The sequence below is a fragment of the Micromys minutus genome (assembly GCF_963924665.1).
Source record: "Micromys minutus genome assembly, chromosome: 11".
Lineage (NCBI taxonomy): Eukaryota > Metazoa > Chordata > Mammalia > Rodentia > Muridae > Micromys > Micromys minutus.
The window spans coordinates 54,124,360-54,147,671 of NC_137980.1; the positions used below are offsets into that span (position 1 = coordinate 54,124,360).

Here is a 23,312-nt window from a genome sequence, read left to right on the forward strand (position 1 = left end):
CCTCCGAGGCCAGGGGTCCGCAGGCGGCAGTGGCAGCGGCGGCTGGACAGGACTGAGCAGGGTCACGGACGGACGCTCAGCCCCTGGTTCCCCATCAGGCTGCAGGCTCCGGGCCTGGGCCAGTCCCACAGCTGTGAACCGAGCGCTGTCCAGGCGCCGAGCTGGGGGCGCGCCCGGCCACCCTGCCTCAGGATCATGGGGAATGGCATGACCAAGGTAGGGGGAATCCCCTCCATGCAGGACGGCCCCTGCACAGGTCGCTGACCTTCTGCTCCCGCTCCAAGATGTATGCCACATCTCTGTCACTCTGCCCTCCAGACTGCATTCGCCTGCCTTTCTGTCTCTGCTGGTGCCTGTCTGTCCTCTGTGCGCACTCTGACTCTTGCGGTGTCTTTCGCTTGCCCCTCCCGGAGCATCTGTCTGTCTGTCTGTCTCTGTTTTTCTCTCTGTGTCTCTCGCGGTGTGTGTGTGTGTGTGTGTGTGTGTGTGTGTGTGTGTGTGTGTGAGAGAGAGAGAGAGAGAGAGAGAGAGAGAGAGAGAGAGAGAGGAGGGGGAGACACTCCCGGACTCTGGAACTCTGTCTATCCCTCTAGCTCTGCATGGCCTTCCATCTGTGCCTGCTTCAGTCCACTCCGTCACTCCGTCCAGGCACCACTCCGTGCCCCTCCCTGATCTCTATCCCGGACTTCCTCCCCATCCCTACTCTTCTTTCTACCTGTTCCCAGGCTGACCTCCCTGGCCCTTCCTGTGGTTAATTTGGTTGCCTGTTCTTGGATCCTTGCCAGAGCCCCAGACCCCTCACGCAGCACCCAGAACCTATCAGCTTCCTGAGGTCTCACCACCAATAGAGAAGAGCTTCGGGGTGGGGGGGGCAGCTACCACGGGTGGGAAGGGGTGCAGGCTGCCCCCTGACCCCTGCTGTCCTTCCTCCAGGTACTTCCTGGACTCTACCTTGGAAACTTCATTGGTGAGCACTGCCCACTCTGTCCCAAGGCCATGGCACTCAGCCTGTCCCAGGCCTGTGTCCACTGTGTCACACTCAGGCCCACACAACTTAGATGCATTCAAGAATGGGGGAGGGAAGATGCCAGGCTAGAAGGAGAAAGGATTCATGAAGGATTAGGGGTGCAAGAGCTGGCCTCCCCCAAGCTGGAGAGAGCACTCCAAATTCAGCCTCCCTCTCGAGGTTCACCAACAGGTTAAAGGCCCACACAAAGAAAGGCCTTGGTTCTGAGCTTTGCCCACTTCCTCAACACAAAGCCCAACAGCCCAGAAGGTTTCCTCCTTTGGGTTTTTGTTGGGGTTTGCCTAGGGTTATGGCTTCTCTCAGTGGGAAGCTGTGAATTTTTCTCCCATTAACTCCTCTGTGGTCCAGCTCCTCTAAGCAGAATCCTGAGTGGAAGTACCAGGTAGCCCCAAGCCAGGGGGTGGCAAGCCTGCAGCTTTCTGCCTTTTCTTTTTACTCATCTCTCCACAGTCGTCCATGGGGAGGGAGGAGAGCTGAACATAGACCTTTGATTTTGTGGTGGAAGATGTGCTGAGACAGGCTGGCCCGAGGCCTAGGGACCCAAGGTGGAGAAGTCACAGAGAAGACTCAGGGGACTTGAGTCCTATGGCCCTGGTTCCTTCCTCCCTAGGAGACTCCTCAGCAGTTCCTGCCACATTGATTTCTGAGAGGATCTGGCTAAGTTGTATGTTAGTCCCATAAGAACAAGAGCCAAGAAGTTGACCCCAGACTCAATGCCCAGCCAAAGCTGGTACATCCCGCTCCCCAGAGATGGCCGCTGGCATCCTGAAAGGATGTTATGTGTCAGATAGTGTCGATACAGATGTAGTTTTTAAAACATATGGAATCCTACTCTGCATGCTGCTCAGGAAGTGATGTATCCTACGTAAAACACATCAGCCTCCATGTGCAGCCCTTCTGTCCATAGATTCCTAGAAGTAGGATTGCTGGGCTGAGGGATGAGGTGGGGAGAGATGTCTGGGATGGGAAAAACAGCACAAGGCTGGGACATGCCAGCCTACGTCTGATGGGTGCACCAGAGCTGGGGGGAAAGAAACACACAAGCCTACAGAGGGCGGGTCAAGCGGGCAGGGGAGGGCTGAGAACGCAAAGCTGGGCATTGGCTTTTGCTAGAGTTGGTCATTAGGAATAAATAAGTCACACCTGCCAACTTGGCTCAAGCAGCCTGTTTCTTTTCAGATGCCAAAGACCCGGATCAGCTGGGCCGCAATAAGATCACACATATCATCTCTATCCACGAATCACCCCAGCCTCTATTGCAGGTACTCCAAACTTTCCATTGCAGGACTGGTAAGGGGGAGAGAAAGCTTGTCGGTCCAGGGCTGCCCTTCACCCCATTCCTACTTCCTAGTACTGGAGGTAGAGCCTAGGGTGTTGAACATGCTAGGCCAATGCTATCCCCAAGCCGCTGTCCTTGGACTACCATCTGGACCCCAGCTGACTCATTTATCCTCATTAGGCTGTTTGATTACCCGCTGGGCGACTGAAGCCAAAGAGGTAAATGAACTCACCTAAGGTCGTACAAGGAGGAAGCTGACCAACTGGGATTTAAACATAGGCCATTTGACCCTAGAGGTCTTGTCTCCATCCTTAATATTAAGACCTTAATGCAGGTCTCATATTAATCCCTTTTAGCACCTACCAGGGAATCTGTCCAATTGCCAAGTGTCTGGGTGATTCCAAACAGAAGATCCCAGTTTCTGTGTTCTGCTGAACAACTTTGGGTTGTGACTTCAGCTCTTTGATGCTTTTGATCCCAGCTGCCCCAGAGGGCTGCTGGGAAGAGTTCAAAGGCCCTGCCAGATGTGCAAGATACCTCTGCGTGCTGTGAGGCTCAGTATTAAATGGCTGGTTCTGCTCTCATGGAATCCCAAGGAAGAGAAGATGGTTTTAGGACCAAGAGGAAAGAATTAGGAAATTAAGACCACTGGTGCTAAAGTCAGGAGACCATTTATTCTCCTTGTGACCTTGAGACCACAAGACAAGCTGAGCCCCAGTCACCTATCTATTAAGTGGGAATCTTACAGCAACACTGATGTCACTGGGTTTCTCTGAGTCACATGTAGATGCTCAACTAGGTATGAGAGATAAAAGATAGTTTTTTTTTTAAATACTCTTACCCCAGGCTAGGAAGATGTCTCAGTATCTAAGAGCATTTTTTACAGATTCCGAGCACCCATGAATCCAGGCATGCCCATATGTGCCTGTAACCCTGGCACCGGAGGTAGATGGGGTGGAGGCAGGAGAGTCTTTTGGACCAGCTGGCTGCTAACCTAGCTGAAAAACATCTCCAGGTTCTTCGAGAAAGCCTGTCTCAGGAGAATAAGGCAGAGGATGGTGGTGCAAGACACCTGACCTCAGCACGCGTGTACACAAATGTATGTAGGCACCCCTCCTATACATACATATGTGCATGCATAGGCACACACATACACACATCATTTTCATATATATGTGTGTGCATATATATACATATATGTTCCAATAAAAGAGCCCCTTATATTAGATTCTGTGTCTGCTACATCTACTGTAGAGGAAGAATAGTAGGTCGAAAGGCAGGAGATCTAAGATTAAAGAAGCAAAACAAACAAGCAAACAAACAAAAGCCAGGATCCACGGGGCTGGAGAGGTGGCTCAGTGGTTAAGAGCGCTTGTTCTTATAAAAGACCCCAGGCTTGGTTCCCAGGGTCCACTTGGCAGGTCACACTATAACTCCAGTTCTAGAGAGATCTGATGGCCTCTTCTGACCTCCAAGGGCAGCGGGAACACAAACAGTACACATTTATGTGCCTGCAGGCAGAATATTCACACACAACTATGACAGAATCCCCACCCCCGCCAGACTTGCTGGGATGACCTTGGGCAGATTCCTTCACCCTTTCATGGCCTCTGGTTTTGTTTTGTTTTGTTTTGTTTTGTTTCTTTTTACCTATCAAATTTGGTGGTCTCTAAGAGCAGCTGACAATAATCTATGACTTTCATTGTCAATGAAGAAGTTTCCAGACCAGTGGAATCTGATTTTGCATCCTAGGGCAACCTTGTTCTGGAGCACTGGAGTATGTAGTCTGAACAGATTGCACGAGCATTCTTTCCAAGTTATTAATGTGTTTATTAAAGCAGTGAGTGCTTAGAGAAAAAGCCCTCCCCCAACACCTCAGCAGCAGCCACCCCTCCCATCGGGGAACTCAGCAGGCAGGCCCACATCATGCACACTGCAAAATGAAACTGCAGATCTTGCAAACAACATGGGATTCCATGACCTTGGAAGTGTTAGACAAACCTCCATGGGCAGCAAGCCAGGCACCCCAAAAGGGTTGTGTGAAGTAACAAAGTATTAGGGGGAATACTTGAGAAAGGGCAGTGAGCGGTTTAAGATATGGGCAAAATTATCTGCAGTCCCCTTGTGTGGAGCCTCAGCACAGAGCAAAGATGCCAGACCAATTTGTGAAGCTGTTGTTGCTGCTGCTGCTTTTGTTGTTGTTGTTGTTGGTGGTGGTGGTGGTGGTGGTGATGGTGTGTATTGTTTGTCTGTCTTTTGAGACAGAGACTTACTATGGTAGCCCAGGTTGTCCTCTAACTCATAATCTCCCTGCCTTAGCCTCCTGAGTGCTAGGATTACAACAAATAGGTAGTCGGTCTGCCTAACTGTTCTTTTCATAAGCTGTACTCTTCAAGACAAGTGCGTTCTGCCCCTTTCACTGTATAACTTTGCAGTCCCTGCTTGGAGGAGAATCCCTTGAAGACACACCTTCCCAGTTTGCGTCCTTCTGTCCGAGTCACCTGTGGTACACACAGAGCTGGCAGGTTCATACAGCCAATACCTGCTCTTCAGGGACTAGAAAACACTGGTGGTCTAGGGAGGGGCAGGACTGGGCTGAGGTCACACTGGCCTTGGCAGTTCAGACTGAGGGAGGGATACAGGCAAGGCCTTACTATCTGAGTGTGCATTTCATCCTCACAGGATATCACCTACCTTCGAATCTCAGTGTCTGACACTCCTGAGGTACCCATGTAAGTTCCCCTGGATGGGCCAACAGCTGACAAAGAGCTGCCCCCGAAGTGGGAGTGAGGCCGAGTACTGAGACCAGAGAGCTGTCATGGGGCATCCTGGGTCTGTTTCCACCATGCCCTTGTAGCATGTCCCTGATGAGCTCTCTCCAGAACCTCAGCCTCCTCCCCGTGATGTGGAGAAAGTGTCCTGTCTCTCGGGACCGGGTGTACAGCAGATTGGAGGGTCAGACTCGACCTGCATCCCGGCTTGCAGTTAAGACACCTGGTCTGCAGCCAGGCTTTGACCTTGGCACAATCATTTATCCTCTCTGAGCAGGATGTGATGAGTCAAGGATGTTTGCAAAGATGAGGTGACCCGAGTTGAGGGCGTGAGAACAAACCGGGTGATTGCAGGGACTCCGGAAAGCAGGGGGGCTGTTTGGTTCACTAGCACCGATACCTGGAGCTTGGGGTGAACTCTGAAGCCTTGCCCTTTGGGGCTCTCCTCCCAACCCATTGCTTACTGCTTAGCTCCTCTGGTTGCAGACCCCAGAAGAGTGGCACCCTCACTCTCCCCACACCCAAGTCCTTGTTCCTTGTACCCACTGAAGAGGTGGGGCCAGTGTCTCTTTCTGCCTGCTATGCTGCCTGTGCCCTTTCTGAGCAGTGGCCCCATTCACTGTACACACTGGCTACCCTGAGGACCCAGGGTTGTGTGTCCCTTGTCTGTAAGTGGGGAGGAGATTCCTGAGACCCGCCCCCCCCCCCAGCACTGCCTTCCCTGTTTCTTTCTTCTCTAGCAAAAAGCACTTCAAAGAATGCATCCACTTTATCCACTCTTGCCGCCTCAACGGGGGTAACTGTCTGGTGCACTGGTGAGTCCTCACATGCATAACCCAGCAACTGTGCTTCCCTGAGACTCAGTTTCCTTATCTGTAGAGTGGGGGGATAAATGTCATGTCGGCGGGGCTGTTGAAGGAGGTAGACGAGGTCACACGGGAAGACCAATCGTTCTAGCCTCTGCTTTCCTCCCCTACAGGCCTTTGAGGCAGGAGCCCAGGGCTAAGACTCCGAGTCTTCTCCAGTGTCCCTGACCCAAAGATGCCGTCCATCCCATGGCACCTCACCAAGGGCTCTGGCTGGGGCCAAGGGAATAGCTGTCCCCATACTTAGCCATCCTAACCTCCCCTTCCTCAACCCCACAGCCTGTCTTTCACCTCGAGATCTTTGTACGTACTACTTAAGAATATTTTGTCTTGTTTTTCTTGTGGTGTGGGTAATTGAACTCAGACTCATACACACCAAACAAGCACTCCCAAGATCACCTATGGTTCCTGACCCACAACATTGTGGGCTAACCCTATCTTCCAAAATTCAGCTTGATGTCACTTCCTAGGGATCCTCTTCCCTATGTCCCTCCCACTCCCACTAAAGAACCCTCTCTACTTATGTGGCCCCAGACTCATCTTGGCTTCAATCAATCATCAGTATCTGAAGTGGCTACTTTGGTAGTGGCTATTTCTCCAAACCACACCGTAAGCTCTGGGGCAGCAGAGACCATGGGTTTATTCCTCACTATACCCCAGCAAAACGATGTCAGGGGATGTTTGTTGAGTGATTGAGTGAATATTTCAGCTAGTCCCTTGGTGTGGTATTGGTCAGAGCAAAGGGAAATGCCACAAAGGTAAATCTTGAAGCTAGGAAGGCGGGCTCCCTGTGGTTGGAGCTCAGGGGACTGCGTGAAGAAGCTTAGTAAGGACAAGGACTTGGCAGGGAGGGAACATGGAAAAGGCTGGGGTTTCCTAAAGCCTGGGCTTGTCCCGGATCTAGCTTTGCAGGTATATCTCGAAGCACCACTATAGTGATCGCCTATGTGATGACAGTGACCGGACTTGGCTGGCAGGAAGTACTTGAAGCCATCAAGGCCTCCCGGCCCATCGCCAACCCAAACCCCGGCTTTAGGCAGCAACTTGAGGAGTTTGGCTGGGCAAACTCCCAGAAGGTAGGGGCTGTGCGGGGCTGGGGCTGTGCACAGCCGGGAAGCCTGGATTCCGCCTTGACTTTTAGCACCCATTGGATGGGATGTAGCCTGTGCCTCTCCCCTCTCTACACTCCCACTTCGTCCACAAACTCACAATCCTCCTGCCTCAGATTCCCAAGCGCTGGGATTGCACCATAGGTCATCCCTGGCCTGGGCTTTCAGGTTTTGTTTTTATCTTTTTAACTGAGAATTTGGATGCTTTTAGACCAGACCGTAGCCAACATGTGTCTCTAAAACAAAGCAATCCAGGGTTTATCCACTTGGGGGGTGAGGGGCTGTGTCCCGTTCCACCCAGGGTCTTTTTGAGAGCAAAGGAGTCCTTGCTTAGTATTTCTGGGGAGCTCGTACATGAAAATACCAGGTTGAAGCCACTCACTAGCAGCGAGTGGGAGAGACATGAACAGTGAGTGACTAGAGGGTTCTCAGAAGGTGGCACAGGGCACTCCAGGGCTGCCCTAGGCCAGGAGCAGACAAGGAAGAGGCCCCAGTGTGTGGTGCCCGAGTCTAGGGATGGGGACAGGGACATAAGAAGGAGGTCTAATGAAGGTTGCAGAGGGCAAGTCTGGAAGATGGGAGTGTCATGGGCCCTGGGGTTCCGGAAGAGGTTAGCACCTGAGGTGAAGCGGGGCGCCCCGCCGCCCACTCCCTCTTCCCTCCCTCCCACCCCTCTATCCCCTCTCCGTGAGGGTTGGAAAGTCTTAGACCCGAGAGAAGCCAGGTGTGGGGAGAAGGGAAGGGGTGGAGGTGACAAACGGGTGACAACTAGACGCTCGCCCCGCTCCCCCTCCCTGCCCCAGCTTCGCAGGCAGCTAGAAGAGCGCTTCGGGGAGATCCCGTTCCGCGACGAGGAGGACTTGCGCGCGCTGCTGCCTCTCTGCAGGCGCTGTCGCCAGGGCTCGGCCACGTCGGCTACGTCGGCCACCACAGCGTCCTCGGCCACTTCCGAGGGGACCCTGCAGCGCCTGGTGCCGCGATCGCCGCAGGACCCACACAGGCCGCTGCCGCTGCTGGCGCGGGTCAAGCAGACTTTCTTCTGCCTCCCGCGGTGCCTGTCGCACAAGGGCAGCAAGTGAGCGGTGTTGGCTGCTCCGCCCGTCCTGATGCTGCAGCCTTCGCAGGGCGGCTGGGGCTTCCCGCGGCTGGGACGCACCCAGAACCCGTGGGAGCCTCGCCCCTGCCCCGTACCCACCACGCTCGTCTGCGTCCGTCCTCAGTGTCTGCTCTGCGAGTCTGTTCTGCCGCCCTGTTGCAAGCCACCTGGTGCCTTAGTCCTTCGACTCGGGGAGAAGGGCCCTGGGCTTCCACCCCGACAGGCAGGGAGCTGGAGGGAGGGTCGGGTGGGGCGGACAGGCCCGGAGGAGATTAAAGAGACTCGGAAGTTGCCCGGCCCAGTGCCTCTGGTCATTCCACAGAGCTTGGGCTCCTGGCCTATAGGAAGCAGAGCAGGAACAACTTCCAGGCACCCCCCCACACCCCGAAAGCGCCATTCTCCACCAGTCTTCAGAGCTGAATTCCAAGACCACGCCTTTCTTTGACACTAGCCCCCAACCCCATCTCTCCAGAGGCCTGGACTCCTGACACTGCCCTTGTACCCCTTTTCTCCAGACCCTTCACCTCTTCGCAGCCCCACCCTCTTCTCCAATTCTCCTTCCCTCTCTGCACAAATAACTGGTCAGTGTGGTCCAATTGGTGGTGGGCCTTCATGTCATCTTTTAATGTCTGAGATGGCTTTATCCTCAGGGGGAACACCTAGGCTCAGAGAGGTCAGGCAGCTGGCCCAAGTACACACAGCGAGGGCAGATCATTCCCAGTTGTGACAGGAGGGAGGAAGCAACTCCCAGTGTGGAGGTTCCTGGAAAGAAAGACCCAGTAGGGTGCAGGGGGTGATGGGACTATTTTCTTTTAAGGTTGCCTAGCCAATAAAACAGTAAGTAGCCCTATGGGTGAATAGAGGAATGGGTATCGTCAGAGCTGACCTGAAAGAGCCCAAGTAGACTCTTGGGGCTTCGTGGCTGATGGGGAGGCAGAGATCTCAGCACTGAGCTGAGCGAATAATGAAAAGACCACACCAGTCTCCAGTTCCTCATTGACTCCGAGTTCACACTGTGTGCCGGGACCAGACTGCACTGGGCCCTGGGGTTACCACAGTGAGCGTTCTAGTGGAAGACGGGGGAAGAGAGTGGTACCATCTTGCCATCTGTCTGGGGGGGGGAGGAGCAGTACATGCAAAAGCCCTGAGGCAGGACAATGTGGAGCCCGCCCACATCCTTCTGATTGGCTGGTGGCACCATGGCCACTGTTTTCCAGCTCTTTGGTATAATGACCCAGATCACCAGTTTACCTTATTGCAACAGCGAGGGCTCTCTGCTGAGGACCCTGTCACTGTGCTGAACACTGCAGCTCAGCTGATCTTCATGCCACCCTCCCTAAAGGCGTCCCATTTATCAGAGAAGGAAATTGAGTCTGGTGCCCTTGGTTATAAGCAAAAGACAGGACTCGGGCAGCTTGGCTGAGGACTTCTCTCTGCCTTATGTACCTTTGTGACCTGAGGTAGGAAAGCCTCCTATGACACAGGGGAGTTGACTGCCTGGAAGGACAGAACACCTCAGACTGGCTTCTAAAACTCCGACCCCAGTTGGACTATCGATGGGAAAAGGAAAAAGTATCTACTGACTTTCTTCCCTACTCACCGTCCCCGACACAATTTATCAGGCACCTGGCATTTGCTTTGGATTCAGAGTGTTTCTAGAGATGGTTCAAAATACATGGGGGTCATCTTGCAGGTTCTGTGTATATAGTCTGCCACTTGGTTTAAAGAATGCCGTACAATTCAACATCCAGTGGGGTCCTGGAACCAGCCCGATAGAAACAACTAATTCTTACTCTTGTTCATCACATGAAATGCTTTGTGCCCATCTCACCCATTCCTATCCCCAAGTTCACAGGTCGAGTGGACCCTGGCTGCATGAATATCGTGGGACCAAGAGGAGGAGGGCTAAGAATGCCCTCCCACAGGTGCTTGTGAAGGGGAGACCTGACTCCCCACCTCTCTCCATGCTGGCTGGAACAGCCGCTGCACTGGGAAACTTTTTCTTTCAGAGCCTCAGTTCCACCACATACACAGCAAGGGCTGGAGCAGCCTGGACTGCTCAGCACATTTCACAGTGCACATATTTCTTCATAATAAAAAGCAAAGACTGTAAAAAGAGGTGTGGTGGCGCATGTCTACAATCCAACACTCGGGAGTCCATGGCAGAAGGATTATGATTCAAGACTAGCCTGGGCTAAATACTGCGACCCCGTCTCAACCTTCCCGCTCCAAAACATACCCACCCCCCCAACAATGCATCAATGTGTAAATGTTCTCATGTAAAATAGTGGATCACGGGCCCCCATCAGGAACCCGTAAATCTCGATGTAGTTCTCAGTAGGGGCCACAGACACACAACTTTGAATCCTCGCTGTCCCCAAGGATGCCATAAAGCAGCAGTGTAAGTCATTAAAGATCCTGAGACTCAATGGGGAAGGATTCATCCAGACCAGCACAATGATGAGTCACTCAGTAGGCAATCACAAAACAGGAGGGACAAGTGTGGCCCATGGCATGGGGGTGGCTGGCATTCGGATTCCTGGGCTGCTCTGGTCAGGCATGGAGGTCACCTGGGTGCTTTTGAAGCCACTGATTATGACAGGAATGGGTTTGAGAAGCACTTTGCCTTTCTAACTTCCACAGTCCAGATCCTGAGAGAAAACTGACAGCTGGACCCTGTGTGGTCCTACTATGTAGGGGATGCTGGGACTGGAGTCTGGGAATCAGAAGCCAGCGTGTAACATAGCAGGATAGTCTCAGAAAGAAAAAAAAAAAAAAAACCTAAACAAAAATAGGTCATTTCCAGGTAGGCTAGGAGAAGAAGAGGACAAATGTCCCGTGGAGCAAGATTACTGCTCTGCTAGAGACATCCTCCACCCACAAAATCCTGGCCGGAGCTTGCTGTACTCTGGGAGTTCATCTTGTCCATCAGGCTCCAGAGCGCTGGCCACCCAGAGCGATAAAAGGGACGGGCATAGAGGTAGAGGAACAAGTAGAAAGGGAACATTACCCATGCAACTTTCACTTTCATTCAGGCACCTGGTGATTCCCTGACACACGCAGGTCCAGCGCACCCTCCCTGGCATGTTTGTTGCCTAAGGAAGACCCTGTCCGTGAGAAAGCTATGGCAGGAACGGGAGATCCTCTGCATCTCTGGGACTGGTTGGTGGCACAGATAGAAAATGGAAGCTAGGAAGGATTATGCTGGGAGGATGGAATGAAATCTCTTCACTAGCATTTCCTGGAGACACGCATCTCAGCAGGGCTACCTTCACAACACAGCAGGTTGGATTGATTTTGCTGTAAGGTGCATCAGGGCCCTGGAAAAGCCTGCCCAGGGCAGGACTTGAACTCACAAAGCCTCTGTGCCCTGCTATATCCTAGGCACTAGTCCAAGAGCTGTGACCTTAAGCCATCCACATGACCTCAAGGCTCAGTGTAGTGTTTCCTGATCTATACAAGAGACCTTTCCACACACTCTTAGCAATAGCTAGCATTAGCCTGCAGCTGCCTGTGACTACTCCACCCGCTGGGGTCCTCTTCTCTCACCCCACAAAGAAACTAGAAAGCACCCCCTCTTGTAATCCTCACCCCCAAACGGCCAGCCCCAGCATCTTGGGAGCCTTCTTTTCAGGGATCTCCTACTGAGGCACTACCCCTTGCTCAGGCACCACAAACTTTCTGAATTAGCTGTGCTAAATGAGGCTTTAAAATTCTCCCCTGAGCCACAAGCAGCCAATTAATTACATATCAGGCCCACTATCACCACCAAGGACATCTTCAGCTCCCCTCTCCTGAGTCACTTAGTGTCCCTCTGTTGACTCCTTCCTCCCGGCTCCTTTAGTCTCCATTTCTTCTGGCTTCTGTCCCTCTTGCTAATAATGTCACTGGCTGACAAGTTCAAAGGAGGCATTCTAGCCTTCACCAGTATGGTCCAGCACTCAGTGAACCCATCTTCCAAATGTTTGCAGGCTCTCCAGAGGCTCCTAGTGATGAGATGGTTATAAGCTGCCTGTCTTCAGAGTCATCCACGGCTCCTCACTGCCCTGGTTCTGTGGTCCCCTTCTTATCCTGGCCACAGAGGCCACAAGAATTGCCCCTCCCAGACCTTCCCCCCCCCCCTTTTCAAGTTTTTTAATATATATTTTGTATTAAAAAGAAAAGCATAATAATTAACACCAATTACAAAGGACTAGAGCAGGACCAGGAAACAGTCTCAGTAATATTAATGTTATAATACAAGCTCATTCAAGTATTTTATATCTTTTGTCCTGTTGAATGTGATATCCTAGCACACGGTAAAGACAATGTAGGAGCGTAAGGTGGAACTTTCTCTGCAGAGCCCATGAGAGTTTTCCTCTCCTGTGAAACTGGGCTTCAGGTTTTCTGCCTCTGCCATCACTGTGTCTGGAGGAGAGGTGGGGGCTGGGGGTGATCTAGGGGCCCTCCTCCCAGACCTTACTGATGACCCCCTCTCTCCTCTCCAACTTTATTTCTTTCTGTTTCTAAATGCTTCCTCTCTCTCATCTCCCCATCAGTTTTCCACAGGACGTTCCTCTGCCTGTATTGCTTCCTCCCTCCCCCTCCCCCCTCCTCCTCATTTAGCCGTCTGCCCTGGAGACAGCTTTCTCTGCTGTGCCCATTGACTGAACTCACTTATTAACTTTATTATTATTATTATTATTATTATTATTATTATTATTATTATTATTATATTTCCCTCTCCCACCCACACATACAGTTCTTACCCCCATCCCCCCTTTCCTTCTCCTCTGAGAGGATGGGCCCTTCCTGGTATTCGGAAGGAACTGAAGGGGATAGAAACCCCACAGGAAGACTGACAGAGTCAACGTACTAACTTCTAACTCTCTGATTTCTCCCCATGATCCTAAAGTGTCATCTCTTCCTGCCACACCGTGATCTGCCAGTAGGTGGTGACACTGAGCGCAGTACCTGACCTGCAGCTGACATTAGGTAGGTGTTGAGCGGGTGGTTGCAGGGTCTGTCCAGGGTCTGTCCCTTAAACTTTGCACACTGCTCTTCACAGCTGTATTCTGGAGGCATCCTAGGTGTCCCCCCCCCCCCCGTCCACCAGGACACACATGACCTTGATCTCAACCCCACCCCCACCCACCACTGCCCCAGCACCCATGCATGGATAGAGCTTGGCTTTCAAGCACACTCATGATCTGCCTCTACCTCTTCTTCTCTGATCTTTCTTCTCCTCTCCCCACTACATGGACTCCATATCTGCACATTTCCCTGCTCCCTATAATGGATTTGTAGCCCCTAAACCAACACATGTTGCAAGCGGAGGTGCAGAAATCAGATGGGACCAGGAACTGGAAGAGTTGGGAAGGAATTAATGAAAGGGACGGTGTCTAGTGAGTCTCAGGAGAGGGAAGCTGGGTGGTCAGGGTGATGACAGGGTGATGTGCCGTTGATGATTTGAAGCTCGGGAGAGATTTGGGAGAGTTTTCAAATGCTTCTGCAAAGCAGCCAGTTTCAGACTTGTGCATGATGGGAGAAGATAAGTTGGTTGGCTCTAATTCTGATGGTGCAGCTAGATTGAACCTGGTGCTGCCGTGGGCATGGTCGGTGTGGATGCTATCACTGAGCTGCATACACCCAACCCCAGCTCTTGACAAAGAATTTGAATCCTGGAAGTTAAGGGTTAATAAGGAACCATTGCCAAATGGGTGGAGGAGCACACCTTTAATCCCAGGACTTAGGAGGCAGAGGCAGGGGACCTCTAAGTTGGAGGCCAACCTGGCCTACAAAGCGAGTTCCAGGACAGCCAGGGCTACACAGAGTAACCCTATTTCAGAAGAAAGAGAGAGAGAGAGAGGGAGGGAGAGGGAGGGAGGCAAACAAACAAAGCTAGCCTTTACATTAGTATAAACAAGCATATATTGCAAAGTCATATTTTAAGTAGACATTCTCTCTCTCTCTCTCTCTCTCTCTCTCTCTCTCTCTCTGTGTGTGTGTGTGTGTGTGTGTGTGTGTGTGTGAAGTGCTGGCTAGTGTTTCTGATGTAGGAAAGCATAGTATACCTCACCATAGCTCACTGGGAGAACTTACTAAGTAGACTTTTGCAGGAGTTAGCACTGGTTAATGAAGCCACAGTTTAGAAGCACATGGAGTGCTGGGTTGGTGAAAATGGTGTGACCAGAACTCCACGGGAACCTATCAGACTTTGTACAGCCGAACAACCCTGGTAAGAGAACCAGCTACATACACGCACTCCGATTCAAGCACCTAGCTATGCCCACACCCTCAGACACACAGGCCAGCTATGCCCACACCCTCAGACACACAGGCCAGCTATGCCTACACCCTCAGACACACAGGCCAGCTATGCTCACACCCTCAGACACACATGGTCAGGTATGCCTACACCCTCAGACACACAGGCCAGCTATGCCTACACCCTCAGACACACATGGTCAGGTATGCCCACACCCTCAGACACACATGGCCAGCTATGCCTACACCCTCAGACACACAGGCCAGCTATGCTCACACCCTCAGACACACATGGTCAGGTATGCCTACACCCTCAGACACACAGGCCAGCTATGCCTACACCCTCAGACACACATGGTCAGGTATGCCCACACCCTCAGACACACATGGCCAGCTATGCCTACACCCTCAGACACACAGGCCAGCTATGCTCACACCCTCAGACACACATGCCAGCTAGTCCAGGCCCAGGCTGCTTGCTGTTTCCTGAATACACCTCATCCTTTCACAACCAGCAGGACTGTGTCAGCACTGGTCCAGGAACATCACTGTACCTCACAACCCTCCACACACACCATTAAAGTGCAGCTTGGTTTGTCGAACAGAAGCCTGCTGAGCACTCTCCGTGTGCCAGGCACTGCCTAGTCCCTGGGGCCACAGCTGTGAATAAAACAAGGGTCACTCTCGTCACTGACCGGCACCCTCTGCCCGGAGGAGCCCACATTGCCTTTGAGTTGGAGTGTCCTACAGTGACTGAATATTACAAGTAAGCTGTAGCTCTGGTGCTTCTGAGGCCGCTTAAGAAAATCCCCAGTGCTGTTGTCTGTGACTGTCTCTCCATCATCTGTGTCTCACTGCCACACCCTCATCTCCCATGTCCCCATTGCCCCCTCAGCATCCAGTCTACCTGTGACCCCAACTCTGTCAACCTCCAGATCCTTCCCTCCAGTGTTTCTCTATCCGGCATCTGAATCTGGCCCCGGGTGGCCTTCAGATGCTCATTCTGTGCGGGTGGAATATAGCCTGGCAACTTGACCTTGGTCTTCTCTTCCATCTTCACAGCTGTCTCTCTCTGATGCTCAGAATAACTTCAGATTAGCCGCAAAAGGGCGAGGAGTGGTCCTGAAGGCCAGAAGCCTCCTGTATCCCAGGTCCTTTGACCACAGTATGGACTGGACCTCCTCACCCATCCCTGTCTCCTCTCTGGCCTGGTTCTAAGGTTTGATGTGCCCAGACGAAGTGAGTTCTGACTGTCTACCCTCCCTCCCAGGGTACCAGGCACAAAACTCCAGATACTCTTAGAGCCCAGTGACCTCTGAGGACTTCAGAAAACCTGGTAAAGACTCTAATGACCCTCCCTTCTGACCAGCTGTGGAACTGGAGGAGACCTAGGAATGGGAAGAGCTATCCTCACCTCTTAACGGAGGCACCCAGTCCCAACTGCCAAAGTCACAAAGTCACAAGGCTTATGTTTGAGGCCCTGACTGATGGCAGGTACCCACCTAAGCATTCTCACAGCTGTATATGAAAGATACAGCGTTTTCCCATTTTGCAGTCAGACACTGCACACAAGGATAATCTGCACTCCTAGCCTCGTCCGAGTTCACACAGCTCTTGTTCTCTTTCAAAGTCATGGCTTCTTCCTTCTCTGTTGTTGTTGATGATGGCGGTAGTGGTGGTGGTGTGCGCTCCTAAACACACAAGTACAACCTGTTGTCTGTATGATTGTATATATACATTTACAGGACTTACCATTTGGTATTGTATGGTTAGCTGGTTTGTTCTTCCCTTCTCCAGCTATCAGCATGCTTTAGTTACCTGTAGTTTTTGTGTAGAGTTGAGGCCTCTCCTGGTTCTATCCAGTGCTGAGGATGGAACCCAGATCTTTGTCCACAGAAGAAGAGCATCATATCAGACGAGTTTCTACAATGGGCTCTATTACTCCTGCTGCCACTCATTTCTCAGTGTTGCTGACTGGGGGGAGAAAATGGCAAAAATTCCCATGGTGAGAATCGGAGGACCTCTGGACCTCAACCCGCTGTGCCGAGAGTAAAGGAGGGTGTTGGCATTGTGGATATCGAAGTGGGGGGCTCCTCCTTCCCGTCTCTCCTTCCCTGCAGACTGCTGGCTGCATGTGAGAATCTTCTGCAGCCCTATGCTGGTGCTTGAAGCCACCTTGTGCTGGGCAGAAAGCTGCAGCATGTTCCCGGGGACACTCAGGATCCTCCATTGGACAAGAGTGGCAGCCCGGCTTGCTGCTGTGGGTGACACCCAAGGGAGTGTTCACAGAGTGCCTGCCTGAGCTGGGTGCCCTGTTGGCGCCCAACTGGAGAGCAAGCACACCGCAAGCACACCTGCCAGCTGCTTCGTCCTGGGTAAGCACTCACAGTGTGCCTCGGGAGACATGGGCACATTGGCCTGGACAGTGGAGGGTACGCACTTGTGATCGTGGGCTCAGGAGGGTGGCCTCAAAATGAGGATCTCTGGGAAATAAGACACCACACAGAGGTACCAACGATGAATAAACAACAACAACATGGTCACCAAGACTGGTGGTAGATGCCTTTCAGTCCCCTGGGGACATAGACAAGGGCATCTTTGGACATGGAAATAGAGCACACAGCGGGCACTGGATGAGATGCAAAGCTCTTGGCCCTTCGCTCAGTCTCTGTGCCACCAAAACTGCAGGCCCACCTAAGGATGGTCACCCTGTGCCTGAGCACCCAGGTCCTCTAGACCAGCCAGAGAAAAAGCTCATGTGGTCTGTGTGGTTCAAAGGTGAGCATGTCTCCCACCCAGAATGTGGGAAGAGGGTTGCCTCATTGCCCGATGCTGCCTGAACTCGAGCCAGTCTTTGCTCGCCAGCTTCTCCTTTACTGGAAGCTCCTGTACTTTGAGGCCTCACAAGATTCCCAGCCCAGCACCGCCAGCAGCATCCTCACCATCTGACACAGCAGAATGAGCCCCAAGATGGCTGCTTCCTCTCTCACTTCTACTGAAAGCAGTCCGCCTGCTTTTGGACTTTATCCTCAACTCTACCCTCCCTGAGCCAGTGGAGATGCCTAACCAGGTCACTAACAGACGAAGTCGAAAATAGCCCTGAGGGCAGAGATTTAGAATGCAGGGCTTGGGAGTCAGCTGGCACTTGACCTGGAAGCCCCTTGGGTTTGAGGTAGAGACAGGAAAAAATCACTTGTCAGTGGCCCAGCGTGAGGTCAGCTCATCCCTTAGCACCAGCCTTACCCTGTTATAGTGCTTCCAGTTTGCTTGAAGCACTGCTTCCCAGTGATTAGCCCACAAGACCTGTTTAGAGAAGAGCCAACCTACAGCAACAGAGGCCTTCCACCCGGCTGCTCTGGGTTTCAGGCCCTTTGTCCTACCTGTCCTATCACCTGTATCTCAGGGGACCTGGTGGGGGACTCAAAACAGAATCCTGGGTTTTGGCTACCAGCACCAATACCTGGAGGATTCTATCTTTGGAAAAACAAACACAGCTCTGAGGCAGAGTCCAAGACTAGAGGCCAGCTTCTCCCCATGGACCACTGCCCATCACACACTTCTGAGGAGCCAACGTCTCTGTCCTCCCCTTGCCTTGGGAGTAGGGTAACAGTTTTTTTTTTTCCTTTTCTGGACTGATTTATAGGATTCTTAAAATAAACATCTCTTTCTTTCTTTTGTTGTTGTGGTGGTGGGGGTGGTGTGTGTGTGTGTGTGTGTGTGTGTGTGCATGCATGTGCATGTGCTGGGAATTAACCTCTGGGCCTTGCACATGTTAAACATGTGCTCTACCACTGAACCCCAGCCCCAACCAACAGGCCACTCTATGGGTAGAAAATAATATGATTTGACAAAGGACCAAATTTCTTTGTTTTGTTTTGTTTTTTCCAGTCATCTCAGGAATGTTTGTTGAGTTGCTGCTGTGTTCCAAATTTCCAGTGCTGGATATGGGTGTACAGAGCAAACAGGATGGCCTTTATACTCTTGGGGTTCACAGCTTCTTTTCAGCTGGGGTCCTATGACTTCCCCCACTTTGAATCCTCACGAATGAAATGATGTTAAGGAGTTAAACAATACCTGATTTTAAACCAGGTTTGTCATTCATTAACTGTGCAACCTGGGAAGTTATTGAGGCTCAGCGAGCCTCGGAACCCTCCTCTGTTCAAAAGAAGCTGTGAAGGTCTGTGAAGCAGCCTTGGTCTTGGTGGATGGGGTTCGTGAGCTGGCTAAGCCCACAACAGTTGACCACAGACTTGTGGGGGAGGGGCATGGAGAAAACACTTGGCCCATTGAAAGGGCTGACTTTGTCCTGGCCTCTGCTGCACCCCAGGTTGGAGGAGCATGAGTTCACAGAGATTCCAGTACCTCCTCTGTTCTGGGCTCTCCCAGGGCACCGTCTTCTAAGGGATTTTGTTATGGCCTCATCACCGACCAGATGTTAACATTTTAGTTCCATTTCAGAGATAGGAAGCTGAGGGCTCTGTCCAGCTGGCCGTCCTCCCCACATCGGTCACTAGAGGGCGCCAGGGTTCAGGGGAACTGGGTTGTGAGCAACCTCCTTATCATCCCTGGACCCCTCCAAAGTCTGCAGGCGAGCACCTAAGGCCTGAATAGTGTGGGAAGGAGGTGGCAGAGGAGAGAGAAAGCCAGAACCAGGGTACTCAAGGAGCCTCTGTGGCTTTTCCCACTTCATAGGGACTCTGCTTAGATTTTCCCCTTCTGGTCCCCCAGTTCTAACTTGGGTCATATCTGTGTCTCCGCAGTTCCTTCTGTCTGCAGGTTTCTTCATTTTTTTTTTTTTCTCTGTTGTGGCTGGCACTCTCTCTGTGTATGTTAATTGTCTCTGTATGTTTGGTTCTACCACGTATGTGTGTGTGTCTGTCTGTCTGTCTGTATCTGTATCTGTCTGTCTGCCTGCCTGCCCGTCTCACTCAATTTCAGGGCCAGTCCTCTGCACCCTGCATCTGCTCACAGCTTCACTGCTGGCCTTCCTTACCCGCCTCCTTAGACTTGACAAGGGCGGTGAGAGGGGAGGGATGGGCAGCCTGGTGGGCCCACCTCTTTTTGCCTTTCTAGGCTGGGAGGCTGGGCCAGTGGGTCTTTTAACAGACTGGGCAGCCTGTGCAGATCGCCAGCCCTGAATGCCGTGCCTGGCTCTACGGTCTCAGCAACACGGCCAACATGCAGCAGCAACCGTCACCAGAATCCCTGGCTCCCTCGGCAGAGCCCACCAAGCCCCCTTACAGCTACATAGCTCTGATCGCCATGGCTATCCAGAGTTCGCCGGGTCAGCGGGCCACCCTCAGTGGCATCTACCGCTACATCATGGGCCGCTTTGCCTTTTACCGGCACAACCGGCCGGGCTGGCAAAACAGCATCCGCCATAACCTGTCTCTCAACGAGTGCTTCGTCAAGGTGCCTCGTGATGACCGCAAGCCGGGCAAGGGCAGCTACTGGACCCTGGATCCAGACTGCCACGACATGTTCCAGCATGGCAGCTTCCTCCGTCGCCGCAGACGATTCACCAAGCGCACAGGTGCCCAGGGCACCAAGCGCCCTATCAAGGTAGACCATAGACCCCTCAGAGTCACCAACCCGGACCAAGGAGCCCCCAACACCACAACTGGCAGGCTGTGCCCATTCCCACCAGAGGTGCCAAACCCCAAGGTCTTAAGCTTTGGGGGTCTAATGGGATCTTTGCCAGCCAACATGTGCCCAACAACCAGTGACGCCAGACCCCAGCTGCCCACTGAACCCAAAGACATGTGCTCAGCAAAGTCTGGAGGCCCAAGGGAACTCTCTGAAGCCACCTCAACGTCACCGTGCCCAGCATCCAGCTTCTCAACTGCCTTCACTGAAGCTGAGAGTCTCAGCAAGACCCCCACACCCAGTGTGGCTCCCGAGAGCATCGGTAGCAGCTACCAGTGTCGGATGCAGACGATGAATTTCTGTATGGGGACTGAGCCAGGCCTTGAACACCTCTTGGCTTCTACAGTCACCACCCCTGGATCCTCGACTCCTTCGTCCTCTCACCGGGTTCCACTGCCCCTGCCAGCTGACTCCAAGGAACCCTGGGTAGCTGGGGGCTTCCCTGTCCAGGGGGGTTCTGGCTATCCGCTGGGATTACCCCCTTGTCTTTACCGGACCCCGGGAATGCTCTTCTTCGAGTGACTGACTTCAGCAGCTCCTTTGTAAGGCTTCTGTCGACTGTTTCCTGGAGACTCGGACTGGCTATGTGACCTAGGGTATTCTGCAAGAACCCAGCCCTGGCAGGCAAGGACTGTGAGGACCAGAAGGCAGAAGTGAGCAGTCAGCCAGGTCCTGAGGGGCCTCCTGACAAACTTGGGAGGTGGGGAAATGGAACCCTAAGATTTTTCTCTGTGGTTCTCGGGGATAATAAAGCTAGTGTGGTGATAAGGGTCTGCCTGCTGAATGACTGGGGCTAAGGGCCGGGATGCTGGGTTCTGTGTGGGCACTGTGGTGGAGTGGAGGTGTGGGGGGTGCAGCAGGGGTGGGGGACCCTCCTGGAAAGATCCTGGTTAAGGCTTTCTCCTGCTGGGGACTTTCTTGGGGAGTTTCCCAGGAAGGGAAAGTAGGGCAGGAGGGCAGCAGGAAGGGAAATGCAGCCAAGATCCACAGAGTATGGGAAAGCTGGGCCGTCCTAGGATGCTTTCCATCCCTGGTTGTAACTGGACACTCCATGGAGCCCCAGCATGTCCTCTGCAATCCTCTTTCTGGCTTTGTCTCTGTCATCTTGTCTGGGTTCTATGGAATATCAGCCCCATTTACAGTGGCTGGAACTGAGGCTCAGAGCTCACCCATGCTCCTGGGGGAAAGGGGTGGCAGAGAGTAAAGAGTACCCAGGTCTGTGTGGCTCTGACGAAACAGAGAGAAGGCACAAGGTAGAAAGCTGGCCGAGGGCAGCATAGGATGGCCCCAGAGAAAGGAGGCCCTTTCCCGTACTGACAAGACACCCCTCACTCTCTGGTGCAGGCAGGGGGTCAAAGTTAAAGGCAGCACTGGTCTTTATTTGAACTCCCCACAGGAACGGGACCTCTCCTGGGTTCCTGGGTCCTGAGATGTCCTGGTGGCTTTTCCATGAATTGTATTACATTCATTTGTGAGTGTGTGTGTATGTGTGTGTGGGTGTGTGTGAGTGTGTGTGTATGTGTGAGTGTGTGTAAGTGTGTGTGTGAGTGTGTGTGAGTGTGTGAGCGTGTGAGTGTGTGTGAAAGTGTGTGTGTGAGTCTGTGTGAGTGTATGTATGTGTTTGAATGTGTGTGAGTGTGTGTATGTGTTTAAATGTGTGTGTATGTGTTTGAATGTGTGTGTGAGTGTGTGTGAGAATGTGTAAGTATGTGTGTGAGTGTGTGAGTGTATGTGAGAGAGAGAAAGAGACAGAGAGACAGGGGTCAGAGCCACCTGTGGGAGTAGATTCTCTCCTTCCACCATGTGTGTCCTGGGGATTGAACTCAGGGGCTTCTACCCATTAAGCCATCTCGCCACCCCTCCTGTGACCCTTAATGAACACATTTTTGAGGGTAAGAACAGGATTCATGGCTGCCCTAGGTATAGGTACATGGCAGTTTGCATGGTACCCACGAAGGGAACAGACAGGAACCTGGTCCTCACCGGTGCCCCAGCACAGCAAGGAACAGGAGAAGGCTTTCTGAACCTTCGTCTCATCATCTGAATATGGGGGGAGGCAAAAGGGACAAAGTGCTGGTGTGCTCCCATTTTAGTCTTCTATAGAGAGCCCAGAAAGCCTTATGTCCCATGAAGTGGCACCCAGTGGCTGCCCTTCTTTGGGCAGGTGGCTTGTTCTTCTCCCTAAGCCCTGGGCAGCTTCCCTGACTTCAGCCTCTGTGACTCCCCTCCCTTCACAGGCCCCCTGAGGTTTTAGAGGAAGCCTGTTGGCTGGCCTGGCTGAACTGTCTGGTTCCCACAGACTCCAGAACCGAGGTGGAGGGGGACCTGAGAGGCCAAGCTTGCTGTGGCCAGAAGGCAGTGGGAAAATGCTTGGCCAGCTGGGGGGTGTGAACTGTCCCTCCTCCCCTCACACTCCTCCCTCCTCCCCTCTCATTTCTCCCTCCTTACCCTGCCTGCTGCACCCTAAGCAGCAAAACAATGAGCTGTTGGGAAGGAATACAGCAGGGTCCCATGTAGTAAGGATTCAGGTACACAGAGAAAGAGGCCCCTCATATGATGTGGGGTCAGTGTGTGGGTGTAGAAGTATGCTAGGGTGACACAGTTAGAGAAAGGACAGAGTCCCTTGTGAGGATTCTTTCTCAGCTGGGTCAGGGAAAGAGGCCTCTGTTGGGCACTGTTCCTTGCTTTGAATTCCTCTGGAGCCTTGGTGACCCCAAGTCTCTTCTCAGCCTGTATCCTAGCTGGAAGGAAGATGGGAAGCTAGCAGAGCTGGGGAAAGCACCCAGCCTCCCAAGGGATGCTCAGCCCCTGAGCTCTGTTTGTGTCCCAGGAGAAGAACTAGGGGTTCTGCAAGAAAGGCCCCTGCCTCCGTTCCTCCCTGGGCTTGGGCCAAGATGATGAGATTCAGGTTCCTCCCTCTGTCTTTAGTGGACACTGCCTGTACCAGGGCCACTGATTTCCACCCATGAGAGCAGCTCACTCAGAGACTGTGGACAGCCAGGTCCAGGCCTTGCTTGCTTTGGGCCTTAGGAAATATGCAAAAGAGAAACAAAGGAAAAAGGAGGAAGGAAGGAAGGAAGGAGGAAAGAAACAAAGAAAGAAAAAAGAATAAAAGAAAGAAAGAGAGAGAGAGAGAGAGAGAGAGAAGTCAGCTCTGGCCACTGTTCCCTTGCTCTCAACCCCCAAGACTCCTTGCTTGTCAAGAAATGTTGATGTTCCCAAGTAGGATCTTGGTCTAGGCCTACCCCAGGTACATTATTCAATCTTGGACC

General features: G+C 52.5%; 2 protein-coding genes across 3 annotated transcripts; both read left to right on the forward strand.

Annotated features, from left to right (window-relative positions):
- Positions 1-31: 31 nt before the first annotated feature.
- On the forward strand, positions 32-8,359 carry DUSP15 (dual specificity phosphatase 15). Of its 2 annotated transcripts, XM_080924740.1 has the most exons (7): positions 32-216; positions 934-967; positions 2,207-2,289; positions 4,989-5,038; positions 5,818-5,892; positions 6,848-7,019; positions 7,856-8,359. In XM_080924740.1, exons 1-7 carry the CDS (start codon positions 196-198, stop codon positions 8,129-8,131), a joined length of 711 nt encoding a protein of 236 aa, XP_080780866.1. In that variant the 5' UTR covers positions 32-195; the 3' UTR covers positions 8,132-8,359. The 2 variants fall into 2 exon arrangements, with proteins under 2 accessions (XP_080780866.1, XP_080780867.1); XM_080924741.1 differs by lacking the exons at positions 32-216; positions 934-967 and adding an exon at positions 1,650-1,691.
- An 11,184-nt stretch (positions 8,360-19,543) lies between these two features.
- Positions 19,544-20,723, forward strand: FOXS1 (forkhead box S1). The gene has a single exon (XM_080924879.1). It carries the CDS (start codon positions 19,573-19,575, stop codon positions 20,560-20,562), a length of 990 nt encoding a protein of 329 aa, XP_080781005.1. The 5' UTR covers positions 19,544-19,572; the 3' UTR covers positions 20,563-20,723.
- Positions 20,724-23,312: the final 2,589 nt, after the last annotated feature.